The sequence below is a fragment of the Rhamphochromis longiceps genome, linkage group LG18 (genome assembly GCF_057381845.1).
Source record: "Rhamphochromis longiceps isolate RC_006_pf linkage group LG18, R_longiceps_female_GT1.1, whole genome shotgun sequence".
Taxonomy (NCBI): Eukaryota; Metazoa; Chordata; class Actinopteri; order Cichliformes; family Cichlidae; genus Rhamphochromis; species Rhamphochromis longiceps.
In genome coordinates, this window is record NC_140574.1 from 27,466,085 (window position 1) to 27,491,643 (window position 25,559).

Here is a 25,559-nt window from a genome sequence, read left to right on the forward strand (position 1 = left end):
TTAATGTTAGAGGTGTAATGTTGTGGTAATGTTGCAGTCCTTAGTGTGAGCTTGTTTGTGAGGCCTTGGTGAGTGTATCAGTTGAAATCATTAAGCTGGTATTTTACCTGTGATCTTTACCAACTTAAAGGATAAGCATGACATCCGTTCTAGGCTGGGTGGTTTTGTTTTTCTAAAAATAGAAGACATTGCATCCTTCACAGCTGCAGACAGACATTGCTAAGAATGATTAACATCTGAGTTTGAGCAATAATCTGTCATCTATTGTTGTTTCTACTGCTGTAGTTTAGTTATTATCTGTGCTGTCGTCAGAAATATCCCGAAAATCATCATCTCGATGAAAACTATATGTAATTTTTATTGTATGTGTTTCTGACACGCACACGTGAACACACTGTGTTAATGTTAGTGAGTTTTGTCTGTACTTAAGCAGCATTTGAAATATATGGATGGCTAAATATGAATTAAGTCATGTCAGTATTGTTTTTCTTCCTCACACTGTCTTTAAAAGAAGAACTTTCAGGTACAACAACTCAAAAACAAAACAAACAAAAATGCTTTGAGAGTGACTTCCGTCACTGTCTCACACTGCCCCCCTGTGGCCTGAGGAAGAAATGATAAGCAGACCGTATGGTTTCAGTTAACCGAATGGCTTCATCCAAGCACTTTGTTACACGTTAGAAGTAGAAAAGTGACGTCAGCGCCAGCATGTCGTGCTTAAAAAGAGGACATTTAGTTTGGATTAATGCATTTTTAAATGTTGTAGGACATTTATTAAAGAATTGATAGATGAATAGTCAGTGGATATGCAGCTAATTAAATGTTTTTCTTTTAAGATGACATTTGTTGACTTCAGGCTCTCATTAAGTGAGAATTTATTAATTCTTCTGAACTGCTGACCATAAAATGCATATTTTAAATACATTTAAAACCTTTGTTTATTGGAAACGATAACATTTTCATGAAAACAAAAACAAATGGATTAAGTAATAATAAATTGTCACTTAATTATTAGCCAAGGATAATTGTTACAGTGTGTCAAGTGCATTCAATGAAGCAGTAAATTTTGAAACTCTGTACTTTGTACTGTAGTTTCCGTAACAGAAAGATCGATTTAATCATCTTCCATGTTGTCTAACGTTACGGCTCAGCTTAAACTAAAACTTAGGATCTGCATTCTGTGAACGCCTTGTCTGGCATGTGAGCTGAGGCTGTGAATGAGCTGGTATGTTTGGTGTCATTTCAATGTCTCTCTCACACACACACACACACACACACACACACACACACACACACACACACACACAGTCAAAGCCCCTGGCATGATGTATGGCCAGGCATCCAGATGGCACTGAGCGCTTTAGCCTCTGGTGCTATGCATACTTCCTCACCTATGACCTTGGCACAAATGCGCACATGCAGATTAAGTGAGACCCGAGAACCTCGACCCATTCTCTGCTCCCTCTGATCCTGTCCTCCTTTTTATTTCCTTTTTATTTTTGTGTGTCCCAGTCACACCCATGAAGATTTACAGCTAAATCTCAGTCATCATGAATTTTTACTTACATTCACAAACCTGAATTCTGATCTTAAGTTGTGAATATGTTATAGACGTTTCCTTAAATGATTATTTGCAGCAGCGTTTTTATTTGATTAAAAATGCTGATTGTAATATTGGTAGTAACATTACTTTTGAAAAACAGCAGTGAAGAGGAAGAGGAAGCTCAGATTTACCCAATGTGAAACTAAGACATGCGACATGGAATTGGGGGGAAAAGAGGAAGGGGAAAAACTATTGAAGGAGGTTAAAGTTATGAGTTTCAGTACCATGTCAAATGTTCACAAGGCAAAATATAACATGTGTGTTTGTGGGAGTAAAAATTATCTTTGTTTTTTCAAAAGAATTGGAGGCTCTGTGAAAGCAATATGTATTTGCTTCATGTTAAATTCTATCACAACTTATTTATCGTCCTAACCTAGCATCCTTATCAGCTTGAGTTACTCTAAACATGTGTGTATGCCTGGTCAGAAGTATGCATGAAGTAGAGAACAGGATGCACATGGTTTATCTGGCCTTCAGTGTTGTTCTGCACGTTTTAAATGACCCTCTTAAATCCCAGCTGTTTGGGCTGATGGGACAGTGGAAAGCAAACACCACGCGCACTCGTGTGCCCCTTTAACACTTCCCAGAAAGACAACATGAGAGCTGAGGATTATAAAGCTTGGAGGTCTATCTGTCTCTTAGTCTCAGTCACACTCACACACACACGTTCAGTCTTTGTCTCCTCATCGCTCTCCCACATGCACACACCTCTGTCCGCAGTGGATTTACTGAGCATGCCTGCTCGCCCGTGATCCATGTGAAATGGAAATCTTTCTACGAAAGGGGTGATTAGAAAGGATTTGTTGAGGATAATATTTCTCATGACAGCTATGAAATATTGTGAGTGAATGGAAATCATTAAAGGGCTTGAATCAGTGCCCAGCTGCGATTGATCCTAACAGTGAGTTTGCTGTGTCAAGGCCATGGGACAGGCCATATTTCAAGAACACCATTTTCATTAAGTTTCCACTTTTAGACTTTTACTGCTCGAAACTCAAGTTAGCGGCCGGTGGTGACGGCTTACTGAGAGAGAAGAGATGCTTTTGTTCATAGATGGGAGAAAACAAGTGGGAATCACTAGACGCACCATAATATGATGTTATCACGACACTTCACTGACAATATGATATTGTTGCAGTTTTTAATATTTTGCAATATGCTGAGTATTGTGATAACATGTATTGCAATTTAGCAAATTATGCTTTCAAACTTCTTTTTTTTTCCACCCCTAATAACCAGGTGGATCTAAACCAGTGTTACAGGTAAAGATTGTACTATAAAACAATAAAAATGCTAACGGAGCCACTGTGCCACATATCCACTGTCGGCACCCCAGGCCATAGCTTCATCAGCTTCCTCTCTGGTCCTTGCTGAATCAACATTTTCCAAGCAGTAGTGAACTCAGCATTGCAGCAGCAGAGCCAGCAGTCAAAGTTCTTCTTTAGTATCGTGGAGTAGTGAATCATACCATAGGATTTACAGTGGTTTTCACAGTCAGTGAGCTGAAGTCATCTTTTAAGGGGAAAAGATTTGGTCTCTGATGAGAAGTTGTGGGTGGGTGGATGTCGCTGCCATTTACTGTAAGGACAAATGTCTTCTTACATGGGTGCTTCTTACTGCTGGGAACCCAAATTAGCTGTAAGCAGAATTTATCTGGGACCTTAAGAAGAAACAGGTCTGTAATACAATGTAACACTAACCCACGTTGCATGTCTAAAGAATTAACTTTGAAATGGTAATTCATTATTAGAATATTAGTATTCCTTCACAGGTAAAAGCCTTCTTTGTCAGGACTCAGTGTTTTATTGTGGAGAATAGAAATCACACTGACCATTTGACAGACAATAGGTCTGTTGGTGGAAAAATATACTGATATTAGGGAACTAAGCCAGCAAAGAAGATCTTGTTAGCCTGTGTTCTTTTAATTTTTTTAAATTAATTAATTAATTTTTGCTGCATGTGATCATTCATTTATTTGTCTTGCATTGATTGTTTTTAACCGGCAAGAACTGGCAGTTAATTAATCGTGAGGAATAGAAATAAGGGGTCATGTTTTGTCTGAGCTGTTTGCCGGTGATTCTGAAAAGACAAAAAGAGAGGTAATGTGAAGGCGCTGCACTGTCGTAGAAAAAGCAACTGTGTTATTGAAGGAGGAAGTCAAGAGTGGCAGAGAAAGTATATGAAACTGGTGCAGAACGTGTGAATAGCGAGACAGTGGTGAGGTGTGCAGTAGATGTGACGGATGAGTTGAAGGTGGGGGTGCGATTACATCAGGAATGAGCTCTGGGCACCTTCTTGTTTGCGATGGTGATGGGCTGAAGTAAAAGAGAGCCTGGAGAGGTGGAGTTATGCTATGGTGAGAAGAGGAATGAAAGTTAATAGAAGCAAGATAGAATACATGTGTGTGAATGAGAGTGAGGTGGATGGGAAGGTGAAGATGGAAGCAGCAGAGGTGGTGAAGGTAGGTCAGTTTAAATACCTGGGGTCATCCAAACCAAGATAGTGTGAACATTTAAATATGTTGAAGAATGAGCTGCCAGACAGAAGGGAAAGAGGAAGACCACAGAGAGAAGCTGTTGTTGTAGTGAAGGAGGACAAGCTGAGGAGGATGCTAGCAATAGGCTGAGACAGAGGTAGAAGTAGAGGTATCCCTTTCATTGAACCGCAGGTAGATACATTTCAGGTGAAGGCTGCCGGATAATTGAGAAATCTTAGTCTGACAGTAAAAGTGGTTTTATGAGTCACATGGACTTTTTTTAATGATAAGATGCAGACACACTGAAGCCATACATTTAGTTTTGATAGCTGATGACCTGTCGTTCTTTTTAGAATCTGTAACTAATTCAGAAACTATTCTGCAGATTAGCTTATCTATGACTTGGATAGGTACTATCACTTGGACATCTGTTCATGCAAATAATAAATATAATACAAATTCAAAAGAAATGTAATACTTTCCACTATATTACTCACACACTCATACAGTGCACCAGAGCTATACTGTCAGTTACTACCCTGATTATGTTTCCACCATACAAGCCCCACAATCAGGAGTAGACATTGGGGATTTCATCCAGCTCCTGTTGAAAAGCTTAGTGTTGCCCCCAGAGCCTGAAGCCTACCCACCAACAGTCATAAAGAGAGGAGGGACCCAGGATTTGCAGTCCTTTTAGTCTTTCAGGATGCTTAACAGTCTCTTAAAGGTAGGTTTAAACAGGCTGCGATGCCTGGGCTGGGAACATTTTATCATTACACCCACAGCTTGTCTGCTGTGCTCTCCATCACGGGGACAGAGAAGGCGTTTACATGTTTTAACAGGCTCAGCTCTGTCCCCCCTTGACACACACAGAGTTAAGCCCATTCAATAGTCATTCAACACCTCTCCCAATGCATGCTCCAAAATCCGTAAAATACACTCAAAAAGGAAGTCAGCCATCAACAAACAGAGAAAGAAAGGAAACTGAGCTTGGAGCCAGCTCCCTCTTAACTAAATCATTAACAGCCTATTGCTTATAAAAATCAAGTCACAAACTCAAGATCAAGGGGGCTAAAGCGGCAAACATACTGTAGCATAAGCTACTTATCAAAGGATAAAAACAATGAAAACAGTCATTTTCACTGCAATTTGATGTCACTGTGGTGTCAACAAACCACTTAGTCTTCAATTAAGTTAAGCTCAAAACAAAGAAAGTTGTTTTTGGCTGACTTGCTGTAGACTGCTCAGACATGAATGTGCCAAAAAAAACAAAAAACAAGAAGAGCAATACAAGAAATATATTATGCAAAACTGATGTCCAAACGTCCAAAAACCAGACGTGGCCCCGAAACGGTTTCACCGCAATTCCTCACAACACCGAGTCAGCCCATCAATCTTTAACGTAAAAACAAAAAACATCCATTTAACGTAACCAGAAACCTAAACCTAGATGGGCTTCTTCACAAGGCTATCGTCTCAAACTGATGCAAGTTCAATTCAAGACAGTAAACAGCTTTGCTGGAGAACAGCTACACCTGCTCAGAACTTTAAGGAAGTAAACTTGTAAACCAAGCTTAACAACACATGGAAAAGAGAAACATTCCTAATCCGCACATAAAGGCAGACAAAACTTTACGATGGGTGCTCTGGCTGAAGGGGTCACTCCACTGATCAGTATTTAGACTCGGCGAATGAGGAACTTCCTGTGCTGGCAAAGGCGAGGTTACGAGGTCCAGAGAACAGTGTCACAAAGGTCACTGCTTCCTTGCTCGCTGCCATTTAAACTTCCTGAGGGACTTGCTTAGAGGCCATTTCCTATTATTTAATGACTCTGGCCTTAGAAGCTCAAGATCACACACACACACACACACACACACACACACACACACACACACACACACACACACACACACTTCTAATGGTGGGCCATAAAATAAAGCCCGTATGTGACCAATCCCTAAATCTATCCCTAAATCTACTATGTCTTTTCAGAAATAGCTGTTCTGTATTTTACAGGAATTTTAGATGTGAGGTCTGACTGAGGTCAACTTATTGGGAGGGCTCAGTCCCCAATGGTTATGGCAGATGTTTGTATCCTGATACAGATTCATTCCTATAACCATAAAAATGGGTCAGCTGTCTTTTTGAAATCACAGGAGTCCTCTTATTTTGGTAAAAAAGTCCCACTGTCAGAACATTCTTTGAAGCTATCTTTGAAATCCTCCTGTTAGTTGAAAACAAGAAGTAAAACGGTACACTGGTAAGCCAGGAAACATTCTCGCGTGATCCGGTGACAGTAGTGCCTGTGGTTTTAGGATTAACTAGAGCTGCTGTCATTTGAATCCATCTCCATATTTTGCATTTTGCTACATCATGCCTGACTCTTATCCTGAGAAAGACGATCCAACGGCCCTTTTGGCTGGTCCACTACGGGTTAAGCTGTGCCAGTGGCAGACATGCTATTAAGAGTTTGACGCAAAAGTTTTCCCAAACAAGAAACAAATGATTTTTCATTTTCATTTAATCCTTTCATTTTTCCATGAAAACAAGCCCAACTCATCCTTTACAATCTTCCCCAGCAGCAGTCACCACTGAAGAAAGAATGCTATTTCTCTGGACGGTGCCAAAGACGCAAGTCAGCTTTCTCTTGGGCCTCATTTCATGGCAGTGTCATTTGAGGCATGAGGGGTCAAAATCAGGGAGATGAAGCGCTTCTACTTCTTGGCCCACTAGTAAACAAATTATTAACCCATTAAGGCATGTTGGGTTTGTTTTTTCCTGAGACACGTTCATAGAAATAAGCTTTGATACAATTAATTTAGGTGGCTAAGAAAGAGCTTTATACAGGGTGTATCAAAAAGAAACATCTGACTTTAAATCCGCAGCTGTTTACTGGTAACAGTCGAAACATGTACTGGTAGAAAGCGAGGATTTAAAAGATTCATGTGGTGGTTGGGACGAGTTATCGTATTGATGTGTGCCATGTATCTGGTTGGGGACACACTGAGCACGTGTAAACGATGCAAGTTTTGTATGTAAAACTTTACATGCAAGCGTCTATGCCCATTACTTTGAAACATATAGCCTTTTGAATTCTTTTTGATACACCATGAATCTTCACCAGCTGAGATCATCAAATTATACTTTCTCCAAACAAAACAGGGTCCTTCCTTTATTTAGTTTATGTAAAACGTCATCAGGAGCTTAACTTCTCCTAAAGTAGGAAGTAGAAAATGTACATTTTGAAGATGTGAGGTTAAACTTGAAAGAAATGCTGCATCCCAACTGTTAGAAATGACTTCCGTTAAGACTCTGAAGAATCCAACCAGGGCTAGAAATCCAGAACTAACTAGTGATCTATATACTTTCCTTCATTTCACCATATTTTAAAGAAGCATCATGAAATGCTGACAGATTAAGAAGCTAAGCCTGTTTGCACTAAACTTGTCCAAGCTTAGCGTTTACACACACACACACACACACACACACACAAGATGAGTGTATTCTGATGATGCTGGTGAATGAGCAATGCACTTTGTATTATCCACATGTCCAGAAAAAATGCAATCTTTTCCTGCAAAACAAAAGCTCTACTTTTAAGGTTGACGGGTGCTTATCATCGGCTACAAACCGATTTTTTAAAATTCAGGTTGGTGCGGAAAAATATTTTCACAGCGTCCTTCATCGTTGCCCTTCACTCTTATCAGTCTGTGGAGCAGCCTATAACTGAGTGTGTTAACTTCATCAGGGGGCAGCTGGTGGGCAGCAGTGACCCGGCGTAACACCGCAGCTCAGCACCGCTTCATTTATCATGGCCTCAATTCACCGCAGATCCCTTCTGTTTTCTCGTCTCTCCTGCGGCTCAACTTTTCTTTCACTGCCTCTTACTTTGGACAGTTTATGCAGTTAAACATTTCAGATAAACAGGAAAGGTATCTGCTGTTACTCAGCAGTGCTGTGTTGTTTATACTGCACTGTAGAGGTTTTTTCATTTCGTTCTGTATGCCTACACGTTTGACATGATTCAAGAAAGTTAGAAACTGAATGGACAAATGTATCATTAGACACTTTAAAGAGAGAAATACACTGATGGAGGGCTCGCTGTATGACCCCATTTCAAAATGTGCGCTTCAGCGCTCTGTGAAAGTCTGCATGGAAAAATTGTTTAGGAATTTTAGAAAAATGTGTATCAAAGTAAAACATGCTTAAAAAATCACATTCATAACTAAATGGTACCTGCAGTCTGAGTTTCTTGTGGAAAGTATGGATGCCTGCTTGTTATCAACCCACAGTTTGAAAATCCAATACCCAGAGTGGGTATTAATCAGTGGATACTGCGTTGCTTAGTTTAACTTCTATGAAAACACCATTGAAGCACAGTTTTAGAGAAGCCTGTGCTGTCATACATCTTTCTTTCAGGGCAGACTTTCCTTACTTTAGGAAAACAAACATACCCGCATGTATTGCAGGAGTTGGCATCTGGATGCTGAATTAACCTCCATCCATTCCAGACCAATTCCCAGGCTCTGAACTGCTAAGCAGTCAAAATCCTCACTTTCAAAACTACAGCAGCTGGTAACCTCAGTTCTCAAATACGTGCAGAATGTTGTTAAGATCATAGGTAATGCAACACTGTGAATCCCACCCGTCATGACTATTTTTAAGAAATGTTGTTGGCCATTAAGGTTGAAAGCTCTTGAGATTTTTTACTCCACTAAAAAAGTAAATTCATATAAAGAGGTTTCATTTAAGATTGAGCTGTAAGAGGGATGGAATAATAAAACACGAAACACGAATCCATAGCAGGGGTAAAAGAGGAGAGGTCAGCATGTACTGCTAGAGTATGAGTTGATATTACTGCCCTATAAATACACTAAAAACTTGGACACAGTAGGTGTCTGAGGACCTGATTTATAATAAATGCAGAATCGCTGACCTACAGTGTGTGTAACTGTGTATTATGTGTGCATCCAAATCGTATCACTTACATTTGCAGAAATAATTATGCGCAAACCATGTGTTTCTTTGGAGGCGTACGCATATCACGGCTGATAATTGATTTTATATTCAGTTCTACTCTTCCAGCAATAATGGAAATGACATAATCGAGATAAAAGGTTTATTCTGCAATTTTTTTTTTTCTAATGCAAGTAAGGTAAACCACGACATTTTGGATTTAGATTTTGAGCGAGAAACAAGAAAAGAAAAGAAAATTGACAAATTCTAACTTTAAAAAGTGGTGACGTCATGGTGACGTCAATATTGACCAAAATAATAATTTTTTAACTTCAATTACGCAGTCTTGCTGCTTTTGTTCCACTGCTGTGTTGTGTTGCGTGCCTCTCAAACAAGTCTGCTTCCGGAGGACCAGATCACAGAAAAGAGGAAGAGGTGGAGGAATGAGAGCAAAAAATGAATGTTGTGCAGTGGGCCGTAAATAACTGGCCTAAGGACATCAGCAGGACTGGAGTGGAGTCGGAGATGGAGAAGAGAGCGAGAGGAGGCAAAACAAAAGAGGGGCGAGTTTTAAGGATATGAAAGTGGAAGGAATAAAGAGTGACATGGACTGAGGGGAGGAGGAGATCATGCATGCGTAAACAAATACTCTGTGCTGTCCCAGAGTGCTTTAAAGATTTTTTTTTTCCTCAATGGCATCAGTTGGAGCGATGGGGAAGTGTCGTGTGTGCGTACGCAGATGCACATGCGTTGTTCTTTTATTCTATTTTCCTCTTCACCCAGATGTCCACACAGCAAGGTCCAGATGGCTTGGATGTCCTCTATACTGGAGAGCTTTACACACACAAACACAGACAAAGCAGCATGGCCATGTTTTTCTCCCTCTCAGAGGGAAGATTAACTCTCCTCATTAGGGCTCCCTCCGCCTCTCCACCTCTCGCCTGACACTCTCCTCCCCCTCCCTTTCCTGTTGGCTTGACTTATTCTCATTGGCTGCTTTTATCAGGACCACAGCTGAGTGGATCACCGTGGCTACAGAACACTGGAGCGGGGAGGAGGTGGGATGGGTTGATGTTGCCACGGTAATAGAAGAGGCGACCACTCGCCAAATCATCGAGTGGGGAAAAAAAAGTGGAAGCGTGTGGAAAGCGGGTTAGAGGGTTAGGGCTCGAAAGGAGAGGAGGGGGGGAAAAACAATAACAACAGGCGAGGGATTAGGCATCGACCGAGCAATCAGGAAGTCCATTTAGGACAAAGCAGAGTCCAAAATGCTCCCAGACTTCAGTCGGCATCGTTAGAGCCGAGCCGCTGGAATGAATAAAAAACCACACAAAGAAGGAAGGAGCTAATTCAGGTGAAATATGAAAGACGTCACCCGGACGACCGCTGCCACTGCTTGCTGTGATTTTTCACTGCCGATAAGTAAGAGGAGGTAAGCTGGTCATGGTAGTGCCTGGGGCATGGAAATGGAAACGGAGAGAGCCGTCGCTGGATATGAGGAGCATGCGTCAGCATTAAGGAAGGGTGAACAAGAGTCAGAGAGAGAGAGAGAGAGAGAGGCAGGCAGTGACAGCAGAGATGAGCACAACTGAGCACAAGAGAGAGATTGAGGTTAGAAGCTGATGTGAGGATACAAGCGGAGCCTGTTAGACTTTTCACCTTCTGTGCCACACCTTGGCTTCATCCTCCTAACACTCCCACCTCTTGACTGCAGCAACTCCAAGGACCCAGGCTGGAATTTCATTGTCTGAGGGACAATAATCCTTGCTGAATGACTTCTGAATGATCATTTTCACACCCCAGAAGCTTCTTAATGCTGCTGACATATGAAAAGGACAGACCGTTCAAGAGGATTGCATTCTGTATATCTTCTCAAAAGCGGAGCTACTCCTGCCTGCACGAACTGAATTGAGTTATTCATTCTGTATTAAGAAGTATTGTTTGCAGATTATCAGCACAATTACACTTCTGAAAACTGTTTCCATGAGGATCAGCAGCTTTGTTTTCAGAGACTAGTCAGTTCCTGTCACAAAGGTGTGAAAATGAAGAACTCATTGTCCAGCCATTTTAAACGAATGCTGACTCAACCTAAACGATGAAGACAATGAAGGTGGTATTACTGGATGCAGGAGTGACAGCAGAGTTAGCAGAGTAATAAGACGTATTGTGCCAGGCGTTGCGGAATAATGCAACGCCGCTCCGTGAACGACGCCCAGAATATCGCACTTGTCTTCCTGCATGGATGTCGACGCGAGCTGACTGACCGACTGAGTGTGTGGGTTGCTCACTGGGCTGGAGCAGCAGCTATTTGAGGACACGTAGCACCCGAACAGGTACCGGCTGGGTCTCAGAACTCCACCATGGGGGAGACGGCAGAATACCAGAGACTGCAGGAGACAACAGAGTCGGATTACCAAAGGCTGCCTAGCGATGATGAAGAGGTAGACCTGTGCAGTTCCCTTTATTTTACAGTAGTAGGTAATAGTAGGTAATGGACTAATTTCAGCCAGCAGTATGAACCTGTCAAAGGGAAATGAAATGATGATTTATGCTTTCGTAGGTGTCTCTGTATTTCAAATCATTGCCATTGTGAGCATTTATCTTGTCTTGTTCAGTGTCACACTGGCCGTGTCATGTCCAAAACACTTTGGTGAATGTACACAGCTGTTTTCCTGTGACATGGCTTTCATTCCTCAGTCAGTGTCGGGCCGGGTTTCCCGACATTTCAGCATCCTTTTTCCCTTCGTGTCAGTTTGCGTACTGATGGTTTAGCACCTAATCAGGTGATCAAGGTGGTCCATCATTTTTAGTGTTAAATAATGTGGAAAATTTATAAGCTTTTTTTTCCTTCCCCCAAACAGACTCTTTGACACGTCAGAGCATAAGGGGTAAACAAAGACAGGTGTAACTACTGGATGCCACTAAGTTTACTTTAGTTTCAGTGGCATTGCGTGTTCATTGTCACACTATCCCGGCTTGCTGAAACACAATATTACAACGGCCATTGTTCTTAGTAACACCTGTGGCAAGACATACGTCTGCTGAGGGGAAAAAAGTCTGGTTGGATTGTGCGAACATAACTCCACTTCATAGATCTCCCAAAGTGCTCATTCATCTGTCAGACAGTACTAGCTCTTTTACCCATGTATGTCAGTAGCGCCCTGCTCAGCCACCACGTACCCACGCACAACACACGGCGCTTCTCGCCCACACACGAGGCCGAGTTATTGCATGCAGAGCCATGAGGTCACTGATGAAGTGCTGCAGAATGAGGTTGGTGAGAGGCAAACTATGACATTTTATACCCTCCCACCTATTCTGCAAAGCCACACACAAACACACACACACACACACACACACACACTATTTCACAAATACTGTGAAGGCCCGACTCTTTTTTTTGTTTGTTTGGCTTTTAGGCTGGCCGTTTAATTTCCACATCAAACCATTGTGAAACATCTCTGTTGCCTTTTTTTAATGTTTTCAACATCAGAAGAAAATGTGTAGAATCACTGAACTCAGAGCTAGATAAATAAGTTCACCAGGTCGGTAATTCACCGTTTTACCCTTTTTTGTAGAGATGTTGTAAACTGAATAGTTTCAACAGTCTGCAAGGGCATTACATGTCAGGGGTGTGTGTTGCTGTCATGTTTAGGCTGGAATAGATTATTTAAAATTAGGAGTTGGCTTAAAGAAACAAGAAAAAACTGTCTGGTATACAGTGTTGATAGTTTGGTCTTTACTGTATTTTCAATGTGATTAAAATGTGGCTAAAGCAGTTATTACTGGTAACTAAAACTAATTTTGAAAGAACAGATGAAAGTACAATAAAGGTAAAAATTGGACTTGAAACGTATTGTGAATAATAATAAATAAACAAAAAAATACAGTTTTATTTATATAGCACATTTAAAAACCTGAAGGCACGCCAAAGTGCTTCACAGTAATACGGAGAAACAACATAAGTACAGATCAGGCACTAGCACAGACAGAATGGAGGCACTAATAGACCTTAAGAGTTAAGTAAAATGGGTATCAAACCTCAATACAGGAGGAAGGTCAGATCGTGAATACAAAAATATCTACTAAGAAGATAAAAACAGCAATAAAATTAATAATAAAATAATACATTAGATAAAAAGTTTAAAAAGGGTATTAACTGGTCAGGAAAGCTAGGTTAAATAAGTATGCTTTCAATCTTGATTTAAAGGATTGGACAGAGTCCGAGGCACGAATAGAAGCAGGGAGATTGGGTGCAGCTGAGGCAAAGGCACGATCGCCTCTGCTCTTCAGTCTAAACTTAGGTCTAAAACACACGGGAAATGTTAAGTCTTTGTTCATTTGGTCAAATATTTGAAATTGTGATATGTAAGCTGCCTGCACAATGTTTCTTTTTGTATTTCTTTTTATACAATTTTTACTGTAATGTGTATCCTAAACTTCTTAAAGTTATCCTGTAACAAAGTAAACAAAATAAATATCAAAAACGAATGAAAGCTTAACTGAAATGTGTAATTTCTACCATTAAATGTAAAAATGAAACAAGAAAATAAGAAATTAATTCAAAATTTAAAAACAAAAAATCTAAATTTAAACAAAAAACTAAACACAAACTGAAAATATGTAAAAAAAATAAAATAAAAATTGCCTGATTTCAGTATGGTGAGAATTACAATTTGAACTTTTTCAAAATGGATGTTATTATTTATTTATTTATTTTTTACTAATTTACTTATTATGTTTGTTTAAACATTTTATGGTGACTTGTGTTTAAATGGAATTGGGTTCAAATTTGACTCACTACCGCTGCTACTTCAAGCAATGCCCTGCGCTGGTCTTCCCTGACATGTACTGGGTTTCAGCCCTCCGGGACCTGCTGTTGATAAGCAAATATAGGGAGAAGATAAATGAATGTGTAGATGTGTGCGGCAGTTTAAATGTGATACTGTCCTGTGTGTGTTGAGGATCTGTGTGCTAGTTGAGCAGAGTTGAACCGATGGACGCTGCAGCTGTTGTGCTCTGTTTGGGGCTGAATCAGATCAGTCTCCTTCCACAGCTGCAGCTTTGTGCTGAGTACAGCGGTTTTTCTAGGGTTAGCTTTCAGCGCCACAGCCTGCAGCTGCCTCATCTTATTCTGAAACTGAGTGAAAAACACTTAAGGGTAGATGTACGGAAAATGTAGGTGTATGGAAAATACTTATTGTGTTATTAGAGTGACCATTTTATTCTCCACACAGATATCTTATGGATGTTTTTCCCCCTGTGGAGGATGAAGGGATTAGCGGGCAAGCCTTATCTGAAAATGATGAATTTGTGTCGGCCGTGAGTATGGCTGGGCATCCACTGTGTTTGGAATAATATGAATGTAATAAGTAATTTCTTTTGATTGAGCTACCTGCTGTGATAGATTTTGAGTTTCATTGTTTTGTGGGGGTTGTTTTTTACAGTCTGGCATTATGCATATTAGGTCAAGCTACCAAAACAACATTTGTTGACAAAACACAGCACATATGTTCCTGAAAACTGGAAGTGATGACCTGGAAGCAGGCCACTGGCATCCAGAGCTCTCATCTTTCTCATAATCGAATTTCCCAGAGGAACCCACCCGAGGGATTAATAAAGTTCTATCTTATCTTATCTTAATCTGTTCATGGGCACATTAACGCTCACAGCCTCACACCGCCTCTCCCCTCCTGGCTTTGTGAGTAATGAGTTCCTGTGGACGGTAAAGGGATTTAAGGAAAACGTAAAAGCCAGACCTTGGGAGATAGTTGCTATCTGTGACATTAGGAATGATGGATCTCTGTATGTCTGTGCATGCTGTCCTCTGTCAGAGGTTTTTGTGTGTTTGTGTAGATATTGTTCTAGCACAGTTTCTAAAGTGATTAATGTAGTTCTACTACTCCTTCTTCTTCACTCTGCATTTTTGGCACCCGGCACCCAAAACGCAGTTTGATGTTTTGTTACCAAAATGTTGGAACTTAGTTTAGAAATACACCGGTGCCCAGTAAGCTAACTTAATTCCCAACATAGTGCCTCAGGATGAATCTAGTCGGTGTGCATGCCTTTGCATGCCTTCCTGTATACAGTGAGCATCATATTACAGAATCTAGAAGTGTGTGTGTGTGTGTGTGTGTGTGTGTATACCTGTTTACACATCTGTGTGGGGACCAACAGCCACTAGTCAGCACTAAAGTGCCTGTCCTCACAAGTTTGATGGCATTTTTAAGACTCAAAATGTAGTTTTAGTGTCAGAGTTACAATTAGGTTATGGTTGGATGGAGGCTAGTGTTAGGCAAACATTTTTGATGGTTAGGGTAAGCAGCTGGAGAAACATTATGTCAACTAGATGTCCTCACTAAGATATCAACACAAGAATGTGTGTGTGCGTGTATGTGCATGTGTGTTTCAGTACTGTAACATAATAGAGCTCACAGCATGTTGTTCTTCATAATCTTATTAGCTAGAAAGGTCCTAATCTGATGTCTGGTCATGATAATGTAATCTTCACGGTCAAACATTTAACTTGGGCTTTATAGTATTAGTGTCCTTTTGTAAAGCCACTCGGTCAGACTACTTTGTGCATGCGTGCGAGGTCAGACAGCAGTCTTAATGTAAAGCTAGTTGCAGTAAATCTGTAAAAAAAAAATCCAAACAGTTTTATCTAATTGAATAAATTTCATTGATCTTGATAAACTGGTCACATTTAGCTTCCTCCAGGGTCGTCACCACAGGTGATCAGGTTATTGTGATGTGATATATGTAGAACTTGTGTGGAAAAAGACGGCATGTAAAAGTTTATTTAGCTTACTTTAGCTTTCTACTTTAGCTTTATTACCATGAACATTGCACAGAGGTGTATTTTGACCCAAACTAGGGCGTAAACCAAACCTCAGTCAAACCAAACAGACAGTGAAAACTGGAAAGAAAAAAAAAATCAAGAAAATCGACCAATTAGCAACTGAAATTAGGTGTTTACTAAACTATCAGCAACTGCTTTTATATCAACGGATGAATGAAAATTAAAAAAGATAAAGAAGAGATGGGAGAAAAACCATGTGTTGATGTTGCATAGCTTGTTCACCAGAGGGCACTATGCAACTTCGCTATGGCACCACGCATGTATGGACGCCCAACCAACCAGCTGATCTGAGTAGTGTAAATGAGTAAGCAACTACACAAAATAGGTGTTATGGAAATCTGTTTGATTTTATAAAGGAAAAAAATACTGGCCAATATATCAAAATATCACATGTTTAAGTCACTAAATATTGATATTGTTTGACACAAATGCCATCACTACAGTCATATTGTGACTTACTGTAACTACATGGTAATGCCAGATAGAGCCCTGGTTTTAAATGCTATCTGGTTCTGATTTAAAAAATGACCATAGTTTTCATCCAATTCATCCAAACTGAGATTTCAGTTTGTTAACTTTAAATTTCAAGATATTTACAATTTTGAATCAAAATTTTCTTCACTTTCAGCATTTGAATCCTAATTAACTCTTGAACTTATTAGGACGAGACTTTTCTCGTTATTTCGGCAAGCAATAAAAAAATTGATAATAATTTTTTGTCTTAATCACCAGCCACTAGTTGTCAAGACACCTCGGGGCTGTGGCCCCCCCACACCCTCTAGCAGATTATTACAAGAAGGAACCTTTTAAAAAACAAAAAACAAGCGCGTCCATGCTCACAGGTGTACACACGGGTGATCACACCCACAAACTGCACCCTTTTTGGCTCCTACCTCAGGGCACACTGTGTTCTGTTGGTCTTGTGTGCTGCACAGTGGTGTTTAGTGTTTGGTATTTGCTGTCGTATTCCCATGTATCATTGTGGTGTTGTTTGTTCTGTTGCTCTTGTTCTCTTCTGCTTGTTTTCTTTTTTCTTTCTCAGCAGGTGATCCAGGTGATTGATATATGCTTTTTTTTTCTCTGCCCGTTCTGTTGGTTTTTGTCTTTTGCCCTTCTCCCCCGTCCCTCTTCTCAGCTGTTTCTCTTTCCCTCTTTCTTTCTCCCCTTCTTTCCCCCAGTCAAGTCTGTCCCGTATTCAGTAAGTGAAAATAAAAGAAACAATAAAAGGTGAATCAAATGGACCATTACGGCAAGGCTGGGATGGTCAATTTGGTAAAGTAAATCCGTTGGGCATCTTTCTTTGCCTTTAGACAACAAATCTGATGGCAAAAGAGCCAAACGGGACAGGCAAAAAAAAAAAAGAAAAAAAAAGACACCTCGAGGCATGGTAAAATGGGCTGTTTTTCCTTAGTTGGATTTTGTTGCCACTGGTCATAAACTGGCCCCACATAACCAGAAAGGCAACTGATAAAAGTTTGAGTGACCTGTGTAATCCCAAAGTCTTTTTAGAGTGGAAAAACAAATGCTTGTCACACACAGAGCAATGAAAACCCCTCATATTAAGATTTGGTGCCCCCTAGTGTTCATATGGCAACAATACATATTGACTTATGTTAATCGTATTGCTCTAATCTCCTTAGTCAGGGGGCAGCTGATGGCTCTCTCACACATTCCTTCCACTGATTTCTAACAAAACATCAGATGAAATTGGATATTTGATGGTACTCTACACAAACGCTGCATTATCACACACACAGCTTCCCGTTTCACTAAACTGCCACACTGGTGTCGCCATATTTCCTCTTCTTTTTATCCCAGCCTATCTCTTTATTTGTTTTTTATTTCTTTAATTTAACAAAAGGTAATTAATAATGAGTTCTGTTTGAAGTGGTTTAAAGCTATTGCTTTTTTCACCTTCATTACTGTTGAATCATGTTGATTAATCAATCCAACTGACACTGACAACTGATAATTGTTCAGTGTTGTTTCTTTTGATGAATTAATGGACAACATTTTGTAAAAATCCAGTTATGTCTTCCCCCCCCTTCTCACCGTCTCTTCTCCCCTTTGGTTTTCTTTCTTTCTCTCCCCCTCTTTCTCTCATTCATTCCCCCTGTCCTATTTATTAAAAAAAAACAAACAAAAAAAAAAAAAAAAACAGAATATAAGATCATGTCTGTAACAGAGCAGGAAAAGTGAGCTTACAGTGCCACCATCTGGACAGACAGGCTCATTTCAGCTCTAACTGTAGCTGAGTGTTGATGTTCAAACTGCAGCATTTCTGTGAGATTCTTTGAATGTTACTTTGTACATTAGGTGAAGCTGTTGCTGCTGTGATGCTCCTCCTCTATAACACTCATAAATCAGCATATTACTGTGATATATACACTGTTTGTACCTGTTCTATTTATTTCCTGTATTTAACTTATTTAAATCTGTTCTGAGGTCAGATAACCGGTGGAAAACAGATGTGACGACAGAGCTCATATAAGATGCTAAAATACAACAGAAACATTCATGCCACTGTTTTACATCTCAGATGAGTAGACTAGGACATAGATGAGTCAGTAAAAATATAAAATACAAATAAAAGGTTCAGTTCTCTTACAAAGAAATGAACTGGAAGTGATTTTCAAAACTGATAAAGAAGTGCTGCCATGTTTCGCAACAATAACTAACGTTACCTGTCATAATGTTTTTAACCAGCTGTTGTTGTTGACTCAGCTGTCTGGAGACACCAGGGTCACATGTTTAATAAGATAAGATAAGATAACCTTTATTAGTCCCACACGTGGGAAATTTGTTTTGTCACAGCAGGAGTGGACAGTGCAAAAGTTATGAGGCAAAAATTAGGATACAATAAGAATAAATACAGTACACAACTGTACAGAATAGAATAAAATACTATATACAGTAGAATAAAATAAAATAAATATACAATAAGATAAAAATAGAATACAAATACAAATGCTATATACAACTGAGTAAAAATACAACGATGACAGAAAGGATTATTGCACTTAGTATTATTGCATATGTATGGATGTGTGTGTTTGATCAGTTAAAGTCTTTATTATGGAGTCTGACAGCAGTGGGGAGGAAAGACCTGCGAAATCTCTCCGTCCCACACTGTGGGTGCCGCAGTCTCCCACTGAAGGAGCTGCTCAGTGCTGTCACTGTGGTTATTGTGGCAATAATCTGCTTATTGCCACAATAAATAATTGTGATAATACTGAAACCTTTGTTAGAGAACTTACACTCACACATTTCTGATCATGAACAACTATCAGCAAATAAAGATGTCCAGTATTGGTGTTAAAAAAAAAAAAAAAAATCCAGTTATGTTAGTAATGTCCTTCTTTGTCCTGCTGCTGATTTTCAGGAATGTGGGCTATTTCATAGCATCTGTTTCACAGTCTTGTGAGTTACATAAGTGCTCCAAAGCAAACATTACTTCCTTATTTATCATATCACTGAAGCTAACTTTACTGTGACAAATTCTATATTGGCATCTATTAAAATACGGCTGATGCAAAAATCTGAATAGTCTAGGGAGGTAGTTATGATATTAATTGGTCTACGTGATCCTTATGATTCTGGATGCTTGACTCATATAGTAACTATAATATACTTTAATGCAATGCTGTCAAACAAAAGCAATAGAGACTCTGTAAACTAAGAAATCCAAACGGAAGGCATGGGGATTTTTAGGCTGTTCTACTTATATAAAAAGTTTGGTATCCTTAGTTGGCTTGTGTTAAGGTGATGACCATGAGCTGCGACTTTCCACCTGTGTGAGGGCCTTGTGGATTTATACAGTATGGATGTAGGATACAGTAGGCCATGTTCTCTTAAAGTTTTGGCTGATGTCATTCTGATCCCTCTCCATGTGGGCAAGGGGCACAGTAAAGAGACTCCAATGTGGATATCATCAGCTAGCACACTGTTCCCTGTGTTGATGACAGTATGGCCGCCTGCCTTTGCCTGGCTGACTTCGTTGAATCTATTATAACGTCACTCTAAAGTGAGACAATTTGTTCACTTACACATTACAGTTAAAAATAATAATTTTTATAAATCAAAACATTCAAATAAAGTCATTTAGACAGCTGATTAAAGTACACAAACTACACAAATAAATTGGTATGCAAACTCACGCTGCACAGCATCACCCGCCTCTGACAAAGGCCTGTTTTCCCGTCTCTGATTAAACTCCAATACTTCATGATCAAACACCATTTGTAGTTTTTATTTCCATCCCATAACACCTCTGCCTGCTCGCCTTCTGTCCACCCTTAGACTAGTAAACACAAAACTTCCTAATTCAAAGCAGAAGTGTGTGGAAGTAAATGGAAGAGAGAGTAAGACAGAGGGAGCGTTATAAAAAACTAAATCTAGTGAAAAGGGAACAGCTAAGTCAAAGTGTGGATTGATGGGCTAGACTTATGAAAAACAGCACAGCGAGCGAAAGAAGGGGGAGGAGGAGTGGTGAAATCAGAAAGGCAAAAGTTTAATAATATCTGCCCACGGAGGCAGACGTGGCTTATTGCCACCACTGGTCTGAAAAACAGCCGCTACGGGTTTGTTTATAGTCAGCGTAGTGGAAGAGAGATAACATTTTTAGAGGATTAGAGGCAGGAAATAAAAGGCAGCACCAAATAAAGAAGAAAATGCAAGAGTTTGGCCAGATCCTCAGGGATAAAGAGGAGGGACAGAAGGAGGCATGGGAGTGAAAGAGAAGGGATTAATGAAGGAGTGAAGAATAGGGAGGAGAAGGGAGATGGCAGGAGTTTTAGTCAGCGCAAAAAAGACGTCACAGTGACAGAAAAGGAGTGTGCGAGTTTACCGCGGTTAAGTGACCTGAGCAGGTCTTATGTAATCATAATTATATTCATGTGGGTTTTTTCTTCACTATTACTGTAAACTATTAGTCATCCACTAACAGATATCTGTAAATCTGTTTTGCACATCGTGTGGTTCATACCTCAGAAATTATTCATACACTATTTCATTGTCCGAATGATCCTGGTGGTTAATGATTGGTGCTTCGAGTATGCTTCTGGGTTTGTTAAGCAGATACTCTTACACAATGCGTTGGTTATAAGTGATTAAAGATCATAACAAATAGATTTAAAATGAAACTTGGAAAAAATATATAGTAGGAAAATCTACTCGTAAATCATAGAGATAATGATTGCCATTCAACAATACATTTCAGTTGAGAAAATATTACACTAAGCAGGTTGGGAAATTCTGCAAGGCAACAGAGGGAGAAGCTGGAAGAGCGCTTGGGGTGTGTGTGTGTGTGTGTGTGTGTGTGTGTGTGTGTGTGTCTTTGGGAGGTTGCATCACAGGAAACAAGCTCCCCCTCCTGCAGTTGAATGTGACCCTTTGGCCCTGGATCAAATGCTCCTCCGGGCTGAATACCATGAAGCCTCTGTCCTCTGCACCACGCTCTGCTCTGCACTGCACGGACGGCAGGAGGAGGGTGGGTGGGGGGTTCGGGGGTCAGGACAGATAGGGTGAGGAGTGGAGTTGCAGGAGGGGGCAGGATAAAGGGGTAGAGAAAATTTGGCTGATGCAGAAGTGAGAATTATAAGCAGTCAACATGAAGCTCAAGCACATATGCTACCTGTAAACAAATGCAGACTGGCCCCCCTCCCTCCCCCCGCTGGCAGACATGCATGTTTTTAAAGCCTAAAAAGTGGAGCCGGAGACGCCGACTCTGGCTCGTCTGTTTGTGCTGCCGAGGGGATTGAATCGGGCAGAAGACGCTCCTATTTTTAGTCCCATGCGCGATGGAGGGATCGAAAAGCAAACAGACAGTATATGCACAGGCAAAGCAGAGAGAGCGAGACGGAGAGGGAGAGAGAGGGAGAGAGAGACAGAGGCAGTGAAAGGAAGGGAGGAAGAAGGAGTGACTTATTTGTGAAGTTCTGCAAGTTTGGATGACTGGCTCATTGCTGTCTGAGGAGGGCACATGGCTGGACTTGGGCAGAGGGCAGAGCTGGGAGGCTTTCTCTGCTAGAAGCAGCAGCTTCCATTCGCTCTCCAGCCTTCTTTCCTAATATTACAAGCCAGTTTGAGTTCTCTTCTGCATTCTCAAGTGCTACATAAATGCCTCTTTGACTTCTTGTGGGGAGCTGAAGCAGTAGAAGGGGCTTAGAGGAGGATTGACCCCGCCATGGAATGCTGTAGATTTGCGTGCAGGGTTTCAGGAAGTTTTTCTTCCCCTTCTCGGGTTCATAGGTTTGGGTCCGGATCCAAAAACTGTGTGCGCTTCTTAGAATTCCCTCAGAGACTCAAACCAAGGGTGCTGTGGCTCTGGTAATGATTTAAAGGACAAGCAACAACCACGGGCCATTTAAACGTGTATGCACTTTATTTGCACCTACATTCATCCCAGACGAAGGAATTCAGGATGCGACGCTTTGACAAGCTGAAAAAGACATTCCCCTTCCTGGCACGCTTTCACGTATATCGAGTAAGTCTGCTCTGCTGGATTGTCTACTCTCCATATTCCATTGAGGGGATATCTTCTTTAGCATGACATGGATGCTTGTAACTATAGTCAGAGTCATGTGGTTTAATTAGTTGTTAGAATACATGAATCATGAATATGGTATGGTGGAGGTCAGTTGTCTCTAACTCTCTGTGTGTGTGTGTGTGTGTGTGTGTGTGTGTGTGTGTGTGTGTGTGTGTGTGTGTGTGTGTGTGTGTGTGTGTGTGTGTGTGTGTGTGTGTGTGTGTGTGTGTGTGTGTGTGTGTGTGTGGACTCTCCAGCTGGTCTGAGGCTCTCCCCAGGGATGGTTGTTATTGCAGCAGGATGTGAGAGCAGAACCGATTTAACACAGGACATGATTTTGGCCAGAAGGTGTAGGTTTGTGTGTGTGTGTCTGTGTACGTGTACATGCGCCTGTGTGAATATCAGCACCACCTTGAGGAATTCGTTCAGGCCAAAAGCATTTCTCAGCAATGACACCATGTTGTTTCTCTGCATCTAAATTCCTGCATCCCTCATTTATTTCTCTTTGTTTTCCTCCCTGTTTGGTCGTTTTCAATATTTTTTGAAGTAAACGCTAAGCTTGGACAAGTTTAGTGCAAACAGGCTTAGCTTCTTAATCTGTCAGCATTTCATGATGCTTCTTTAAAATATGGTGAAATGAAGGAAAGTATATAGATCACTAGTTAGTTCTGGATTTCTAGCCCTGGTTGGATTCTTCAGAGTCTTAACGGAAGTCATTTCTAACAGTTGGGATGCAGCATTTCTTTCAAGTTTAACCTCACATCTTCAAAATGTACATTTTCTACTTCCTACTTTAGGAGAAGTTAAGCTCCTGATGACGTTTTACATAAACTAAATAAAGGAAGGACCCTGTTTTGTTTGGAGAAAGTATAATTTGATGATCTCAGCTGGTGAAGATTCATGGTGTATCAAAAAGAATTCAAAAGGCTATATGTTTCAAAGTAATGGGCATAGACGCTTGCATGTAAAGTTTTACATACAAAACTTGCATCGTTTACACGTGCTCAGTGTGTCCCCAACCAGATACATGGCACACATCAATACGATAACTCGTCCCAACCACCACATGAATCTTTTAAATCCTCGCTTTCTACCAGTACATGTTTCGACTGTTACCAGTAAACAGCTGCGGATTTAAAGCACTTTAAAGTCAGATGTTTCTTTTTGATACACCCTGTATAAAGCTCTTTCTTAGCCACCTAAATTAATTGTATCAAAGCTTATTTCTATGAACGTGTCTCAGGAAAAAACAAACCCAACATGCCTTAATGGGTTAATAATTTGTTTGCTAGTGGGCCAAGAAGTAGAAGCGCTTCATCTCCCTGATTTTGACCCCTCATGCCTCAAATGACACTGCCATGAAATGAGGCCCAAGAGAAAGCTGACTTGCGTCTTTGGCACCGTCCAGAGAAATAGCATTCTTTCTTCAGTGGTGACTGCTGCTGGGGAAGATTGTAAAGGATGAGTTGGGCTTGTTTTCATGGAAAAATGAAAGGATTAAATGAAAATGAAAAATCATTTGTTTCTTGTTTGGGAAAACTTTTGCGTCAAACTCTTAATAGCATGTCTGCCACTGGCACAGCTTAACCCGTAGTGGACCAGCCAAAAGGGCCGTTGGATCGTCTTTCTCAGGATAAGAGTCAGGCATGATGTAGCAAAATGCAAAATATGGAGATGGATTCAAATGACAGCAGCTCTAGTTAATCCTAAAACCACAGGCACTACTGTCACCGGATCACGCGAGAATGTTTCCTGGCTTACCAGTGTACCGTTTTACTTCTTGTTTTCAACTAACAGGAGGATTTCAAAGATAGCTTCAAAGAATGTTCTGACAGTGGGACTTTTTTACCAAAATAAGAGGACTCCTGTGATTTCAAAAAGACAGCTGACCCATTTTTATGGTTATAGGAATGAATCTGTATCAGGATACAAACATCTGCCATAACCATTGGGGACTGAGCCCTCCCAATAAGTTGACCTCAGTCAGACCTCACATCTAAAATTCCTGTAAAATACAGAACAGCTATTTCTGAAAAGACATAGTAGATTTAGGGATAGATTTAGGGATTGGTCACATACGGGCTTTATTTTATGGCCCACCATTAGAAGTGTGTGTGTGTGTGTGTGTGTGTGTGTGTGTGTGTGTGTGTGTGTGTGTGTGTGTGTGTGTGTGTGTGTGTGTGTGTGTGTGATCTTGAGCTTCTAAGGCCAGAGTCATTAAATAATAGGAAATGGCCTCTAAGCAAGTCCCTCAGGAAGTTTAAATGGCAGCGAGCAAGGAAGCAGTGACCTTTGTGACACTGTTCTCTGGACCTCGTAACCTCGCCTTTGCCAGCACAGGAAGTTCCTCATTCGCCGAGTCTAAATACTGATCAGTGGAGTGACCCCTTCAGCCAGAGCACCCATCGTAAAGTTTTGTCTGCCTTTATGTGCGGATTAGGAATGTTTCTCTTTTCCATGTGTTGTTAAGCTTGGTTTACAAGTTTACTTCCTTAAAGTTCTGAGCAGGTGTAGCTGTTCTCCAGCAAAGCTGTTTACTGTCTTGAATTGAACTTGCATCAGTTTGAGACGATAGCCTTGTGAAGAAGCCCATCTAGGTTTAGGTTTCTGGTTACGTTAAATGGATGTTTTTTGTTTTTACGTTAAAGATTGATGGGCTGACTCGGTGTTGTGAGGAATTGCGGTGAAACCGTTTCGGGGCCACGTCTGGTTTTTGGACGTTTGGACATCAGTTTTGCATAATATATTTCTTGTATTGCTCTTCTTGTTTTTTGTTTTTTTTGGCACATTCATGTCTGAGCAGTCTACAGCAAGTCAGCCAAAAACAACTTTCTTTGTTTTGAGCTTAACTTAATTGAAGACTAAGTGGTTTGTTGACACCACAGTGACATCAAATTGCAGTGAAAATGACTGTTTTCATTGTTTTTATCCTTTGATAAGTAGCTTATGCTACAGTATGTTTGCCGCTTTAGCCCCCTTGATCTTGAGTTTGTGACTTGATTTTTATAAGCAATAGGCTGTTAATGATTTAGTTAAGAGGGAGCTGGCTCCAAGCTCAGTTTCCTTTCTTTCTCTGTTTGTTGATGGCTGACTTCCTTTTTGAGTGTATTTTACAGATTTTGGAGCATGTATTGGG

General features: G+C 40.5%; 1 protein-coding gene across 8 annotated transcripts in view; it reads left to right on the forward strand.

Moving 5' to 3' along the window:
• tnk2b (tyrosine kinase, non-receptor, 2b) overlaps window positions 1-25,559 on the forward strand; it is a 61,992-nt gene that overhangs the window by 16,524 nt on the left and 19,909 nt on the right. For 2 of the 8 annotated variants that reach the window (XM_085388325.1, XM_085388324.1), the window contains exon 1: window positions 10,161-11,476. The exons of 2 other annotated variants lie outside the window; for them this stretch is intronic. In XM_085388325.1, coding sequence (XP_085244451.1) covers window positions 11,396-11,476 — 81 coding nt within the window. In that variant the 5' untranslated portion in view covers window positions 10,161-11,395. Of the gene's footprint in view, window positions 1-10,160; window positions 11,477-21,527; window positions 22,382-25,559 lie in introns of those variants that run through there. 4 more of the 8 variants (XM_085388323.1, XM_085388327.1, XM_085388330.1 and 1 more) reach the window with 3 other exon arrangements.